The sequence below is a fragment of the Glycine max genome, chromosome 11 (genome assembly GCF_000004515.6).
Source record: "Glycine max cultivar Williams 82 chromosome 11, Glycine_max_v4.0, whole genome shotgun sequence".
NCBI lineage: Eukaryota > Viridiplantae > Streptophyta > Magnoliopsida > Fabales > Fabaceae > Glycine > Glycine max.
The window spans coordinates 14,048,090-14,061,451 of record NC_038247.2 but is presented as its reverse complement, the minus strand read 5'-3'; the positions used below and the strand labels follow the sequence as shown (position 1 = coordinate 14,061,451).

At 33.0% G+C, this 13,362-nt stretch overlaps 1 protein-coding gene across 4 annotated transcripts; it reads right to left on the bottom strand.

The window, feature by feature from the left end:
• Positions 1 to 10,051: 10,051 nt before the first annotated feature.
• Positions 10,052 to 12,656, bottom strand: LOC100797977 (protein RGF1 INDUCIBLE TRANSCRIPTION FACTOR 1). Of its 4 annotated transcripts, none has more exons than XM_006590979.4 (5): positions 12,383 to 12,656; positions 11,916 to 12,098; positions 11,727 to 11,801; positions 11,047 to 11,187; positions 10,052 to 10,854 (listed from the first exon to the last, which is right to left on the bottom strand). In XM_006590979.4, exons 1-5 carry the CDS (start codon positions 12,383 to 12,385, stop codon positions 10,528 to 10,530), a joined length of 729 nt encoding a protein of 242 aa, XP_006591042.1. In that variant the 5' UTR covers positions 12,386 to 12,656; the 3' UTR covers positions 10,052 to 10,527. The 4 variants fall into 4 exon arrangements, with proteins under 4 accessions (XP_006591042.1, XP_006591043.1, XP_040862910.1 ...); XM_006590980.4 differs by having other exon boundaries at positions 12,219 to 12,604; XM_041006976.1 differs by having other exon boundaries at positions 11,727 to 12,098; positions 12,383 to 12,630.
• Positions 12,657 to 13,362: the final 706 nt, after the last annotated feature.

Below are 13,362 nucleotides of genomic sequence, written 5' to 3'. Positions count from 1 at the left end.
CTACGAAGGAGTTGATTAACAAAATACAACTCTCTCCCAAAATAATCCCAACGCCATCACGTTGGCTTGGCAGCTTCAACAAAAGAATCTCACTCCATGTAATCTATTGTTGTCCATCTTCTCCCATGAATGAAGGTTCATGATCATCATAGGTATCAACCACACATTACAAAAATTGAAAGGGTGAGTTTATTATAAAAGGAATAAACACAAAAATCAAATGACCATGATTAGTAAGAAAACATCAATAAAACCATCAAGAAAGCAATAATGTGATTTACCTGCCAACCTCTCCAGAACCTGATAAATGAATGGGAGAGGGAAGTGATCCTTACGAGTTGTCTGGTTCAGTCTCCTATGATCAATGCAAACTCACCAACTGTTGGCCACTCTAGTTGGGATCAACTCATTATCCTGATTCCTCACAATAGTGATGTCCGACTTCATTGGGACCACTTGGGCAGGTGAAACCCAAGTGCTATCTAAAATGGGATAAATGATCCTTGTAGCTAGTAGCTTCATCACTTCCTTCTTCACCACATCAAGAATGGTGGGATTCAACCTCCTCTGTGGTTGCCTTACAAGCCTGGAATCATCCTCCAAAAGTATTCGATGCATGCATATGGAAGGATTTATTCCAGGAAGGTCAACAAGTGTCCACCTAATGGCCTTTTTGTGGCCTCTCAAAACATATGGCAACATATCCTCATGCTCAAGTGAAAGGCTGCTAGATATGATGACTGGGAGCTTCCGAGCATCATCTAAATAAGCATATTTAAGGTGCTCAGGTAGTGGTTTCAGCTCCAAGGAAGGTGGCTGAATGGTGGAAAGCAAAGGAAGGTTGGCGACTGGTGAAAGAGAAACAAGAGGATCAAAACCTACACCTGCATCACAACCAAAGTGAATTGCAGAGGAAATCTCTACACAAATACTACATACAGTAGCAGACTCGTCAAAATTATCACAGGTATAGTCAAAAGAACCAAGATCAAAATCAAAAAAATCATAAAGTAAATTTGTACAAATATCTACTCTATCTACTGCATCATCAATGACATCTACGAGGAAAACAAAATGCTCATCTAAAGAATGTCTCATGGCCTCAAAAATGTTCAAATGCACAACATCATCACCAAATTCCATGGAAAGAGTTCCTGGATGCACATCAATTTTTGTCCTGGTTGTCATAAAAAATCATCTCCTTAGGATCAATGTGGACCCATGGCTAAAAGACTCATTCTTTATATCCAAAATGTAAAAATCTACTAGAAAAATCAAATCCTTAACTCGCACCAACACTTCTTCAATGACTCCAAGTGGAATCATAGCACTCTAATTGGTTAGACGGATGACAACACTAGGGGGTTTTAGATCGCCAACATGTAATGATCTGTAAACTAATGTGGACATGACATTAATTGAGGCTCCAAGGTTAAGCATGGCATCTATAAAAGTGAAATCTCCAATGGTACAAAGGACAGTAAAGGTGCTAGAATCTTTGCACTTCTGTGGCAAGGTGGATGGTGGAATGGCAGCAACACTTTTGCCCTGTATAAGTGTAGAAACATTTCTGCCTATCTTCACTTGTTGATTTCCCTTCAGCTTCCTCTTATGAGTGCACGAATCCTTCAAGAAATTTTTCATATTTTGGAATCTATTTGATGGCATTCAAGAGGGGAATATTGACTTCCACCCTCCATCCAAGAGGTCCAAAATTGCTATTTTGCACAGGCTGTGTAGTTGTAGGTGTAGATTGTTGGAATTGTTGTTATTGTCTGAAAAGAGGAGCTAGATATTTGTTTATGGAAGGTTGAAACTATTGTTGTCTGAATGGCTATTGTTGTTGTGTCTATTGTTGTTATTGTGGACCAAGACAATACCTCAAGTTCGAATGATCTCTCCAAACATGATTATAGGTGTTGGAGTAAGGATTATATTATTGTTGTTGAGGTTTGAATGGCTATCCAAGTTGCATGGAAGAAACATCAGCAATTTGTTCTATTTCTTGGAGTGTGGAACATGCATATGTTGAATGATTAGGAGCACAACATATACCACACAACCTTGGTTGATTGGCTGCCATCACATTCTGTTGTTGACCAATGGCTAGCTGCCTCACAAGGGATGTCAACTCTGTAAATTTATTCTCCAACCTTTGATTGTCAGCAACCATAGAAACAAAAACTTCACTTACAGTAGCTCTGGATGGTGCAGCAACTCTAGTACCAAATTACTGGTAATTTGCTTCCATGTTGGAAATCAATTGTCTGGCAGCAACAGGAGTTTTGTCCACTAAATTGAATTTGCCAATTTTGACCCAAACCTAAACCCAAAGGGGATAATTTTTCTCAGAATAAGGGATAAACTATGGACACCAAGTTGTGAAGCCAAACTCCACAAGATAGTTTACTTCTGCAACTCACAATACACTACACTATGCACAACACTACTCCTCTACACTACTACTCTATTTTACCACTACTCTACTCTAATGCTCAATGTAAAACACTCCATTACTCACCATATCTTACACAACAATACTAACAAGGCCAATGCAATATGTCAAACAGTTGGTGTATGAAGAAAGATAATGCACAAAATGCAGAATGTTATAAAATGTAAAACATGCACAAATGTGTATTTTTTTTCTTTTTCTAATAGACAGATGCAAACCTATACTACTATACTAATGTCAACTATCAGTGAATCAAGATTGGCACACAATGAATCATATCCCCGACAACAACGCCAGTTTTCATAATGACTGTCAAATCGCTCCAAAACAAATAAAACTAGGAAATTCTATAGTATAGGATTAACCTAGGTTGACTCATAGATACAATTCATTTTGGTTCCTACTTCAATTCACTTATAAAAAGCAAGGAGAATTTCAATGAATAGTTTGTAGGCGAATGTAAAGGAATGTGAAAACACAAAAACAGAGATGAAGAAATAGAATAGAACAAAACAAAATAGAATATGAATCAAGTTTAATAGAATCAATACAATTCACCAAACCAATGCAAATCAAATTATCACAGTTACTATGAATGATGTTCAGAGTGTGAAAGTTCAGTCAAATGCATTAGAGATAGTTCGATCGAATCAATCCCTAAATTATTTGAGATCACAAATTAGGTTGAAAAATCATTCAAACAATTTGTGATTAAATTTAAAAATTAGGAAATAAATCCATAACCTAATTTTTTTTCAATCCTAAGCATAATCATAATCATGAAAATAAAAAAATAGGATTCAAGAAAAAGATGAGCATTCACAAAGATTAGAAATACTAAACCAGAACTCAAATTCAGCCTTGCTTGGAGTGGATCCTTGGATTGATTAAGTTCTTAGCCTTCCATGATCATCACCAATGGAAAATCCATGAAATTTGTGCAAGAGAAAGGAAGAACAGAAGTGAAAAGAGGAAGAAGAATGAAGAACAATTGAGAGAAAAAGAGATAAAAGAGTTTGATCCTAAAGCCTACACAACAAGTAACTAAATTTGTTTTTTTATAAAATGAAGTAACTAACTAACTAACTTACACTAATATATATAGTGACTACTCAGAAGGAAGGGATGGGACTTGATTTGGCCCATCTAATCTACCTAATTAAACTAATTACACAAAACAAAGCCCAAACTCGCAGCCCAACTACTCAAGTGTAGAGGTTCTGACTTTCAAGCCCAGTTTGACCCTTGAAATGGCATAAATGGCCCATGCTTATTTGTGACAAAATTGAATATATTTTTCTTATCTTTTCAAGGACTACTCACACGCTCCATTTGGAATTCTGTAGTGTCCTATAGGCCCTGCACAAGGCAGATAGGTCAAGTAAGCACAAAAATCTGAAAATAAGTCACAGTTATCAATTAAGCTCAATCATTTGCCTAAGATCAAAACTAAGTTAAAGTGAGAAAATAAGGTTCAAAGAGATGTCAATTGAGCTAAGAAGAATAGAAAAATACTAAACTACAAATGCTCAATCAACGTGTCCTCCCAATCGTCATCCACATGTTGCGTAAGGCCATGATGGCCTGAGAGGCTTAGTAGCAGTGTTAGGCCCAAGATAATAATAGTGTGAGAGTAGAATGTGAAATAGGATGTTGTGAGTTATGTTTGCTAGTCAACCACTGATCGAGGCCGTACCCGAATCAAATAAACATGAAAATGCAGTAACTAGGAAGTGATCCTAGGTCGTTTCCCAACGAACAGTGACAAGCCAAATGTTCACAATATACTTGCAGTAACAGTAACGATGGGGGGGGGGGGGGTTTGGTTGTTTGGTAATTAAAGAGCAGAACAAATAAAATGGAATACGAAACTACTAATATTAAAAACGGGTTGTTTCCTCTGATTCAGAAGCCACTCTCTTATCCTGGGTTATGGAGAATTCGTCCCTAATAGTCAACCACTTAATCCAACCCTATTTCAATTTACTAAGCGAAAATCAACTTAGGGTTTTCAATACGTGATTAGGCACCACATACACCAGTTAGCCCTTCGTCCATTAAGCATGAACGCAAGTTAGGCTCAGAGGCAATTAATCGAACACGAAGCGTGCACTGATTAATATTCACGAATTTGGGCTACTGGTGAAGGGAGAAATGCCAGGAAACCACATTACAAGCGGAAACCTCAAAGAGAGTTGGGCTTCGTCCTCAAAAGGAAACAACACCAGAAAATCTAGCCTTCCATGGATTCAAACAGAAAACGTAATTGAAACATGAAGCAGAAACATAAATGAACGGAAACGTAAACGAACAGAAATGTAAAATGGAACAGAAATGTAAAATGGAACAGAAATGTAAATGAGAGTAGAAGAAGAAGCAAGAACGAAATTGTAATTAGAAGCAGAAAACGTAAAATTGCATTACGAACTCAGAAGCATCAAAACAGAAAAACGAAAACCCTAAAAACAAAGCTCTGAATAATGAATAGCATAACAGAATAGAATGCCCTGCACGAATCCCAAGGCAGCTATTTAAAAAGAGTCACTCAAAGTCACTGGGCCCTATTACAATACTCTGGCCCAAAACGAAATAAACACTGAACAACATAAAATAAAATTGCGAAATTTCCTAATTAGAAATTAACTAAGGTAAGCGCTGCTTTATTTGCCCTCTTCAAGTCCACAACCAAAATCCGGATTAAGCCCAATGTTTCATTAATTCCTGAAATTAGATTAAAAACATCAAATTAGCTAAATGAGCCCAAATAATAAAACTGCCTAATTAATTGACAATTAAGACCAATCAATAATTAAAATGGTGCAAAAAGGGTTTAGAAAATAGAAGAAAATGATGGCACATCAACCACACATGATGGTTGTTAGGGTATATGTGGGACACAACATCCATTTTTGTGGTTCGAAAATGGATGGAGTACTCACCTCTTACACCAACATTTTCAGGTTCAGATGATGAACATTAGGACAAATCTTCACTCGTAGGTTAGCATCTTTGAGTGTAAAAGGATCCTTCTGAGAGTTCTTCGTTGGGTTCTCGTTGGAGGGTTCACTTTCATTTGGCATGTACCTTCTTGGTGACATGGTTATTTCATAGGGCTTAGATAGATGACTGCTTTGAGACCTAGGTTTTCCATTTTGGTGTAATGATTTGAATAGACATAGGTTTCGAAAACTTTTATATTTGTTTAGTCATCTTACTTACTTACTATTTACCTTTGATGCATATTTAATTATGTTTGGTGGTCATGGAGGCTCATCTCAAATCTTTATATATATATATATATATATATATATATATATATATATATATATATATATATATATATATATATATATATATATATATATATATATATATATATATATATATGATGTTATTTCAAAGACTTTAAGATGTTATACTTGAATTTTAACTATTTATTATGTAAATCAACTTGTGGCTTTAAATGAAACAATATTTTTAAAATACATATGTTGCATACAATTTTGAAAATAGACCTTTTTCTCTTCAATTTTATAGCTTTCATTAAAAATAAAAGGATTGAGGAGCCTTCATGAAAAGTTTTATTTCAGTAAAAAAATTATCCTGTCTTTTCGTTTTCTATTACAAAATTCATGAAAATACTTTGAACTCACTTGTTTATGAAGATAAATAAAAGATATTTGAAGTGTATTTGTAAATCCAATTTTAGGGTGTTTCATGTTCTAAGTGCAGGTAGAATCATGGATGATTTGGTATCATTTTTTGTATGTTTTGGGTATTGTCATGTTACAATTTTTACTAGTATTTTAGTTATGTTATGAACAAAATTTTAAGTTTAATGACAATATTATTTTCAGAATTTGGTATGAAATAAGCTATGAATCTTCTTATCCATTTTCAAATTTTGTCTGAACATCTTTCTCAATTTGGCTATGTTATGACAAGATTTTAAGTATAATGATGAATGTGCGCTTCAAATTCAAGTAAGTATGGTGGACTATTTTGTCACTAAGTTATATCCATTGGGAACCAAAATGTCATTGAGTAACAATCTATTACCATGAAATCGGGAAGAATTTTTTTCTCAAATTAGTTGTTAGGTTCGTAAAATCAAAAATCAACAATTAAAAAAGTTTTATTAATAATTTAATCCAAAATATTGTTGGCTAACTTTGAAAGTCTTCTTGAAATTATGGACTTGCCACATCAATCTTCACGTTAGTATATACTCAACGTTAATGAAAACTAAGATAACTTAACTATTGGACTAAATTTTTAATACATTTATATTTTTGTGAACTAAATTGATCATTTCATAGATCATGAATAAAATCGTTACCAAATATAAAATATAAAATACAAAGACAAAAGTGGTTATTTTTAATATATATATATATATATATATATATATATATATAAAAGGATCAAAACCTTATTGTAAGATTTAGATGGGAAAAAAACTTGTTTTAAGATATGTTTTTAAGGCACCTTGCTGTAAGAGAAAAAAAAACACAAATGAGTGACAATGCATTAACCAATACCTTAAGAAGTAACTCATACGAATCAAAATTGAATTGGGTAAAAACTAAAAGGATTTTCTTTATTATTATTTAAATCTAACTTTCTTGTTCATACTCGTAAACAATTGTCCACCTACAATAATTTTTGTCCGTCACAAAAGTACTTCATCGATTTCAGTCAAAAAAAGGAGAAACAAAATACAAATTACACAAAACATGTATTGCACATTACTAGCTAAGATCTTTGAATAATGCCAAGACTACAGCTTCCTCTGACCCAGAATGGATCGTTCTTGTTGATATTTAAAAAAAAAATGGTTCAATAGTAACTCAGAAAAGATTGTATAGTATGGACATCATGGCTTAGTTTCAGCTGAAAGAGACAAAATTAAAAACTATAAGACAAAACTGAATAACACTCGTATAAAGCCCTTCTAGTATAGGACAAGTGGAAAACTAATCCAAATCCCTGATACATTTTATACTCGTTTGACAACTAGGAAGGGCTTTTGTGGTATTGAACCCAAGTTGTTGCTTCAAAATGCAAGACGTTAAATAAAGGGTTCTTAGATGTTATGTCATTTTATGTTTTTAGGCCAATATGATATCCAATGGGATATGATACATGAAAAGTCACCCTTTTACCCAGAACGTGAAAACGACAAGTAGCTGTGCCCTTTGCTCAGGTAAGGTGGGTCAAATGGACTCCACTTGCCAACCAGTAATTAAGAGATTTGCAAACTTTCTCCTATTTGGTGGCATATTACATGACTACTTTGGAGTGGAAGGATTGAAAAAAAAAAAAAAAAAAACAGATTAAAGCCAAAGTGGGAGTGCTTATTGTAGTTACACCTATCAATCAACATGCCATTAATTCTTCTTTTATTTTTATCCATAAGATCTTTTATGTTTGGCTTAAATTGAATTTAAACTCGTGGTCATATCGTTTTTGTTCACTTATAGTCACATATACTAAAAAAAAAAAATAGTCACATGGTATGAATGTATAATGCCATTTTCAAAGCTTTTAAATCCGTCATCATCTACAGCACTATTAGACATCCATCTTTAACATTGTTCTATTATAATGAAAGAAAAGGAAATAAAGTATGTGAAAAGAAAAAAAAAATGAAAGAGAGTGAAAAATAAGATTGTTAGGTAGAGATAAAAAAAATGAAATAATAAGAAAAAAAGTGATATGGTAGATAATAAAAAAATATAAATAAAGTATTTGTGAAATTTCAATTATACTCATGTTTTTTTTCTGCTTTAATATTTTTCTCTTAAACGATTTTGTTTTTTTGAAAACAAATTGTATCCTTTTTTATCACGTTTTATTTATGTGTGTGTAATGGATTTTACTGCCATCAAATTCGATGCTCTACGGAAATTCAATTTTACTAGGCATAGGCATATTCTAAATTATGCTAGTCATATTTCATTCTCCAACCCATATTCGAGTGTGCCTGCATTATATTTGATTTTGTTCCCTACGTGATGAATTAAAAAAGTGACCCACGCACATCATCAATTCTTGAAAACACCCATTTTAACATTTTTACCGTATTCTTTCTTTGCATTTCTTCTCAATTTAGCGGAGAAATCCGAAAGCATGGACCCCATAAATTTTGTACAAATTTCACTGTAATTTTCTACTAAAATGAACGAACGAAAGTTTGTCTTTTTTTCTATTTCGTTGGTGCAATCACTTTTAGCACATTTCTTTCCTCTAAAAGGAACGTAATCTAAGAGTGTGTTTAATTTAGATCATGAAAATAGAAAAGATAAAAATAATTTTTCTTTTTAATTAAAATAAAATGTAAAAGATAGGAGTCTCAAAAAAAAGTATAACATTTCTCTCTAAAAAAATTTTCTCATTCCTTCTAAACACCCTAAAAGATGTTTTGACAAATGACAAGTTTCGAAAAACACTGATTAGGAATTATAAAAGGAAGAAATATTGAATAAATAAAAATTCAATATGTTAGATAAAATTAATAAATACATTTCCTTGAATATTTCGGTTTTATAATACTAATTATTTAAATAAATGAAAAAAAATATTTTTACTTTACTAAAAATTATAATACAGTAAATATATTTTCCTAATTTTATATTTAATCTCGGTTTTTATGTAGTAAAGCAAATAATAACATTCACAAGAAAAAATATTTAAATGTAATTATTTAATATGTTTAACGACTTAACCAGAAAGAATTTATGGATAAAAAGATTTAATGTTCTCAATTTAAGCCAATCACAATAAAACTCAGTTGTTACTTCAATATTTTCAGCAAGTAATAAAACAGAAAGACATTTATAAACTAATAAAATAAAATAATAATTTACACAAATATACTAGTATATCATTTATTTTCCTTCATGGTGACGTAAACCAGTCAAAAAATCCACCATTTAATATTATATGATTTGAATGGTTGGGAGTTGAATAAAGAAGTTGCAAGTTTCCCATAGGACACCTCAAATGCTGCGCAACGGGGTTAGGGACAAATAGCAATAAATTAAAGACCACTGTCTTTGAATTTTGTCACTACGCTGCACTAGGAAGCAGAAACGAGAAGAAGAAAAAAAATGATACATATAAGACAAATTAACGTGCAGTACATACCCGATCCTTGCTATTCTGGGATTCACCATAAGATTAGTACGGGACACACTCAAGTGACTCAACCCATAGCCGTTTCCTCTTAAAAACGATGCCTTCCTGCTTTTTCCTCTTTGAAGTAAACCGTACAAAAAAAAGTGATGATATTTTAAAAACCTCTTATTTTACGTCAATAATTCTTATTTTTTATTTTTATTATATCACATCATTTATTATATGAATATATTTTTTCTTCTTTTTCTATCTGTCAAATTTTTAATTGATGTTGAATATCAATAATTTTTTCCGCGATAAAATTAGTTCTATCTGCGCCTTGTCCATTTCATTTTAAGTTTTGGCCTAACCCAACCAAATCCTAACACATTTATTCGTCTCAACAAATGGCATGACCCAAGTCAAATTCATCCAAGTTTTACACAAATTGATCACCCAATTTCCTCTTCATGTCCAATATTGTAGCCCAGAGAAAGCATACACAACACACCAAAATGAATAGTAAGTTGTGCAAACGACAACACCAAAATCGCAGCCGATCACAAAAACCAACCCTATACCATAAATTTCCATTCTGGTCAAACCATGTGCACTCATAAAACCACAAATTCAGCATAAGACACCATCAATTTACCAAGAGACAACAAATCAAATTATCAAATTATATATACTAGTACTATAACAGAAGCAGTAATAAACCTCAATAAATTCTAACAATCCGGGTAGATAGATACACAGCAGCAACAAAGCAGAGGGTGATAATCTCTACAAAACTAGGAGGTTATTTTTTTCTCCCTGTAAAGGTATAGTAAGTTCCAACCCCAGATTTAAACTCCATAATAATAATAACAGTATTTAGAATATTAATATTTAATAAACGTTTTTTTTTCTCTTTTCATATAAAAAAAAACTCACCCTCTCTCTCAAGTTCTTCAATGGAGTGGGGCCCGCTGGGGGTTCCCTTTCCTCCGGTTCATGAGACACGCCGAGATTTCCGAGACCGGCGAGCACGCCGGCCGGAACGGAAGCCGGAAAGCGGCACCGCCGGTCCTCTTCTTCCTCACAATCTCGGTGGTGGCAGTGCAAGCCAAGGTGGTCCTACAATCCACCCCTCCGTACCCCCCTGAACCAGACGGTTCGAGAACCGAATCAGGAGTCATCATTAGACCATCGTCGAGCCCAGATTCCAGTAGCGGCAGGTAGTTGCACTCGAAGAGGTAGCCGCAGAGAGAGTCCGTTGTTCTGACGAGATAATTTATCTGTTTAAAACAAAAACAAAAACGAGAAAAAAAAATTGAGGAAATAAACATAAACATAAACATTATTAGAAGACACACATTACATAAATAAGAGAAAAAAAGAATAGTAATAATAATAATATATATAATAAGAATAAAGAATAATGGTAACGTTGGTGAGAGGGCGAAAATGGGAGTGACCAAAGGAAAGACCTTGCAAGAGAGGGAGCAGAAGTGGTATGGGTCTTGCAGGCTTCTGTCACAGGTGCTGCAGAAATTGCCGGAGCCTCTGAAGTTCCTTGTCTGTGGCCTTTGGTTTAAAAATACCACTTTTGCGCTGTTGGTTGTGTAGGACTGCATGTAGAGAGAGAAAGTGAATGAGTGAATGAATGAGCTCAAAATTCAGAATAACAACACTTCATAAAAACCACACCCCCTATTCTTCTCCTTCTATCATTTGTGCAAGCAACTCTTCCTCTCACCCATACCGAATTGAAAACTAACTAGCATGTAAATTATAGAGCTCAAAGGACAAATTTAAAATAAAATAAAATAAAGAAAAATAATGATTCAATGAAACTCTAACTTCGGTCATTACAAGAAAGCCAGTTTTAAAGGTTGAAGGTGCAAGAAGACACAGCCCGAATCTTTTTATATATGCTAAAAGGATTCAAAAAACGGTCCGCCTACCGTAATTTGGACTGCAACACATCAAGGTTCTTTAACTATGAGCGACCGTAATTTTGACCGCATTGGTCGTATTTGACGGCAACCACTATTTAAAACCTTGGTATGCTACAATGTAGTTTTATATTCTTGTTCAATTATGCTGAAGTGAACACGTATTTGAAAATTATAAAAAAAAAAAAAAAGAAGAAGAAGAAGAAACTAACTTGAACGGAATTGCAGTCAATTAACTTTGCAGCATCATCCAACCTTATAACATCGTGATACACATATCTTCTAATCTGCAAAAGGGAGCAAATAAAAAATATCAAGTAAAAAATAGTTAAATTAATTAAGTGGAAGCATGTTTGTAATTGTTTGCATCTTTTTGTGAAGAAAAACTTGGAGAGCAGAACCTGCAAGAGTCTATGAGAGCGGTGGGGGGACAAACAGTGAGGGCAGAGGCTAATGCAACAATCCAAGCAATAAACGTTCTTCTCGTTCTTCTTTGCCTCTTCGTGAATTATGCAAACGTTGTAGAACTTCTCCGTGAGGAGAACTTGGAGCCAACGGGGAACATGCGATGAAGAAGAAACGAACTGCGAAGGCCAATTAATTCAACTAATTAAATTCAACAAAATACAGATAATTGAAACAGTAAAAAAAAAAAAAGAACAAAGTGGCAAGCAAGCAAGAAAAGAAAAGGAAAGGCCATGCACCATGGTTTTTTTTTTTTACTTTGCAATTTGAATTTTGATCTGTGTTTGCGCCAGGAGAGTGAACAGAATTAACTTCAAAACAGACATAAAAATTGAATAGCAAGAAGTATATCACTTTCACTCTATAGTAGTCTATATGTATATGTATATGCATATGTACCCACCATTTTTCTTTTTTTGGTAATGTAATTTGAATTTTGGTGTGTTAGTGTGTCAGATTGTGAGGGAGGAGGAGGAGAAAGATTGGGTCAGTGTTTTATGGTGTTATGGAGAACACTGAGGCAGTGGAGCCTGATCACAGTGAGTAAAAACTGGATTTTGAAAAAGGAGGAGAGAGAGTAAAAGGAAACGGCGCCTGGCAGCTGAAGATACAAATATTACTGTTACCAAGAAAGAAAGGATGTGGTAAGGTGAGATATGGTGGGGAGGGTAGCCACAATTAAAGACAATTCAGTCGTACACTACACTTAACTGCTGGATAAGCTTGATGAAATAAATCATCAAAATCAAAATGTTAGAAATATTTATTGATTATTGAATATGGAATTAATTGTGTTAAAAAAAATATTTATTTTATGTGTATTTGAGTTTTTTGATAAAAACTGATTGTTATTTTGTATTAATATTATGGTCAGAAAAAATATTAAATATTTTATTTTATTATGATAGGAAATAGGAATGTTTTTTTACCATAGAAGTATTAATATGCCTTTTCATTTTTGTTTTACCATATTTTTTCATTAATTCATTGGTATATTTCAGTTACTATTAATTACAGTTCCAAAAATTTATGTAAAAAGACAGATAAAATAATTAATGACAATCAATTTGACAAACATGCATGAAAAATTGTGAATATAACCATTTTTAATGACTTATCATAATTTTTTATTTGAATATATTTTTAATAGTTTTTTTAAATTAATCATTATTAAATATTTAATTTAATAAATTATACAATGATGAATACTAGTACATTAAAAATATATTAATTTTTGTATACAATATATATAAAATTTTGAGTTTAATGACTATGCACTAATAGTGCAAGACAGTTTTATACCATCATTTAATCATAAAATCATCATTTGAATTATTTTTAAGGTAATTATTATAAAAGCGACTCAACTCATCCTATGTAGTG

Coding starts and splice junctions, on each gene's coding strand:
- LOC100797977 (XM_041006976.1), bottom strand. Junction 11,188..11,726: donor TTGACTGCAATTCCGTTCAA/GTTAGTTTCTTC, acceptor CTCTACATGCAG/TCCTACACAACCAACAGCGC. Junction 10,855..11,046: donor TCTGCTCCCTCTCTTGCAAG/GTCTTTCCTTTG, acceptor TGTTTTAAACAG/ATAAATTATCTCGTCAGAAC.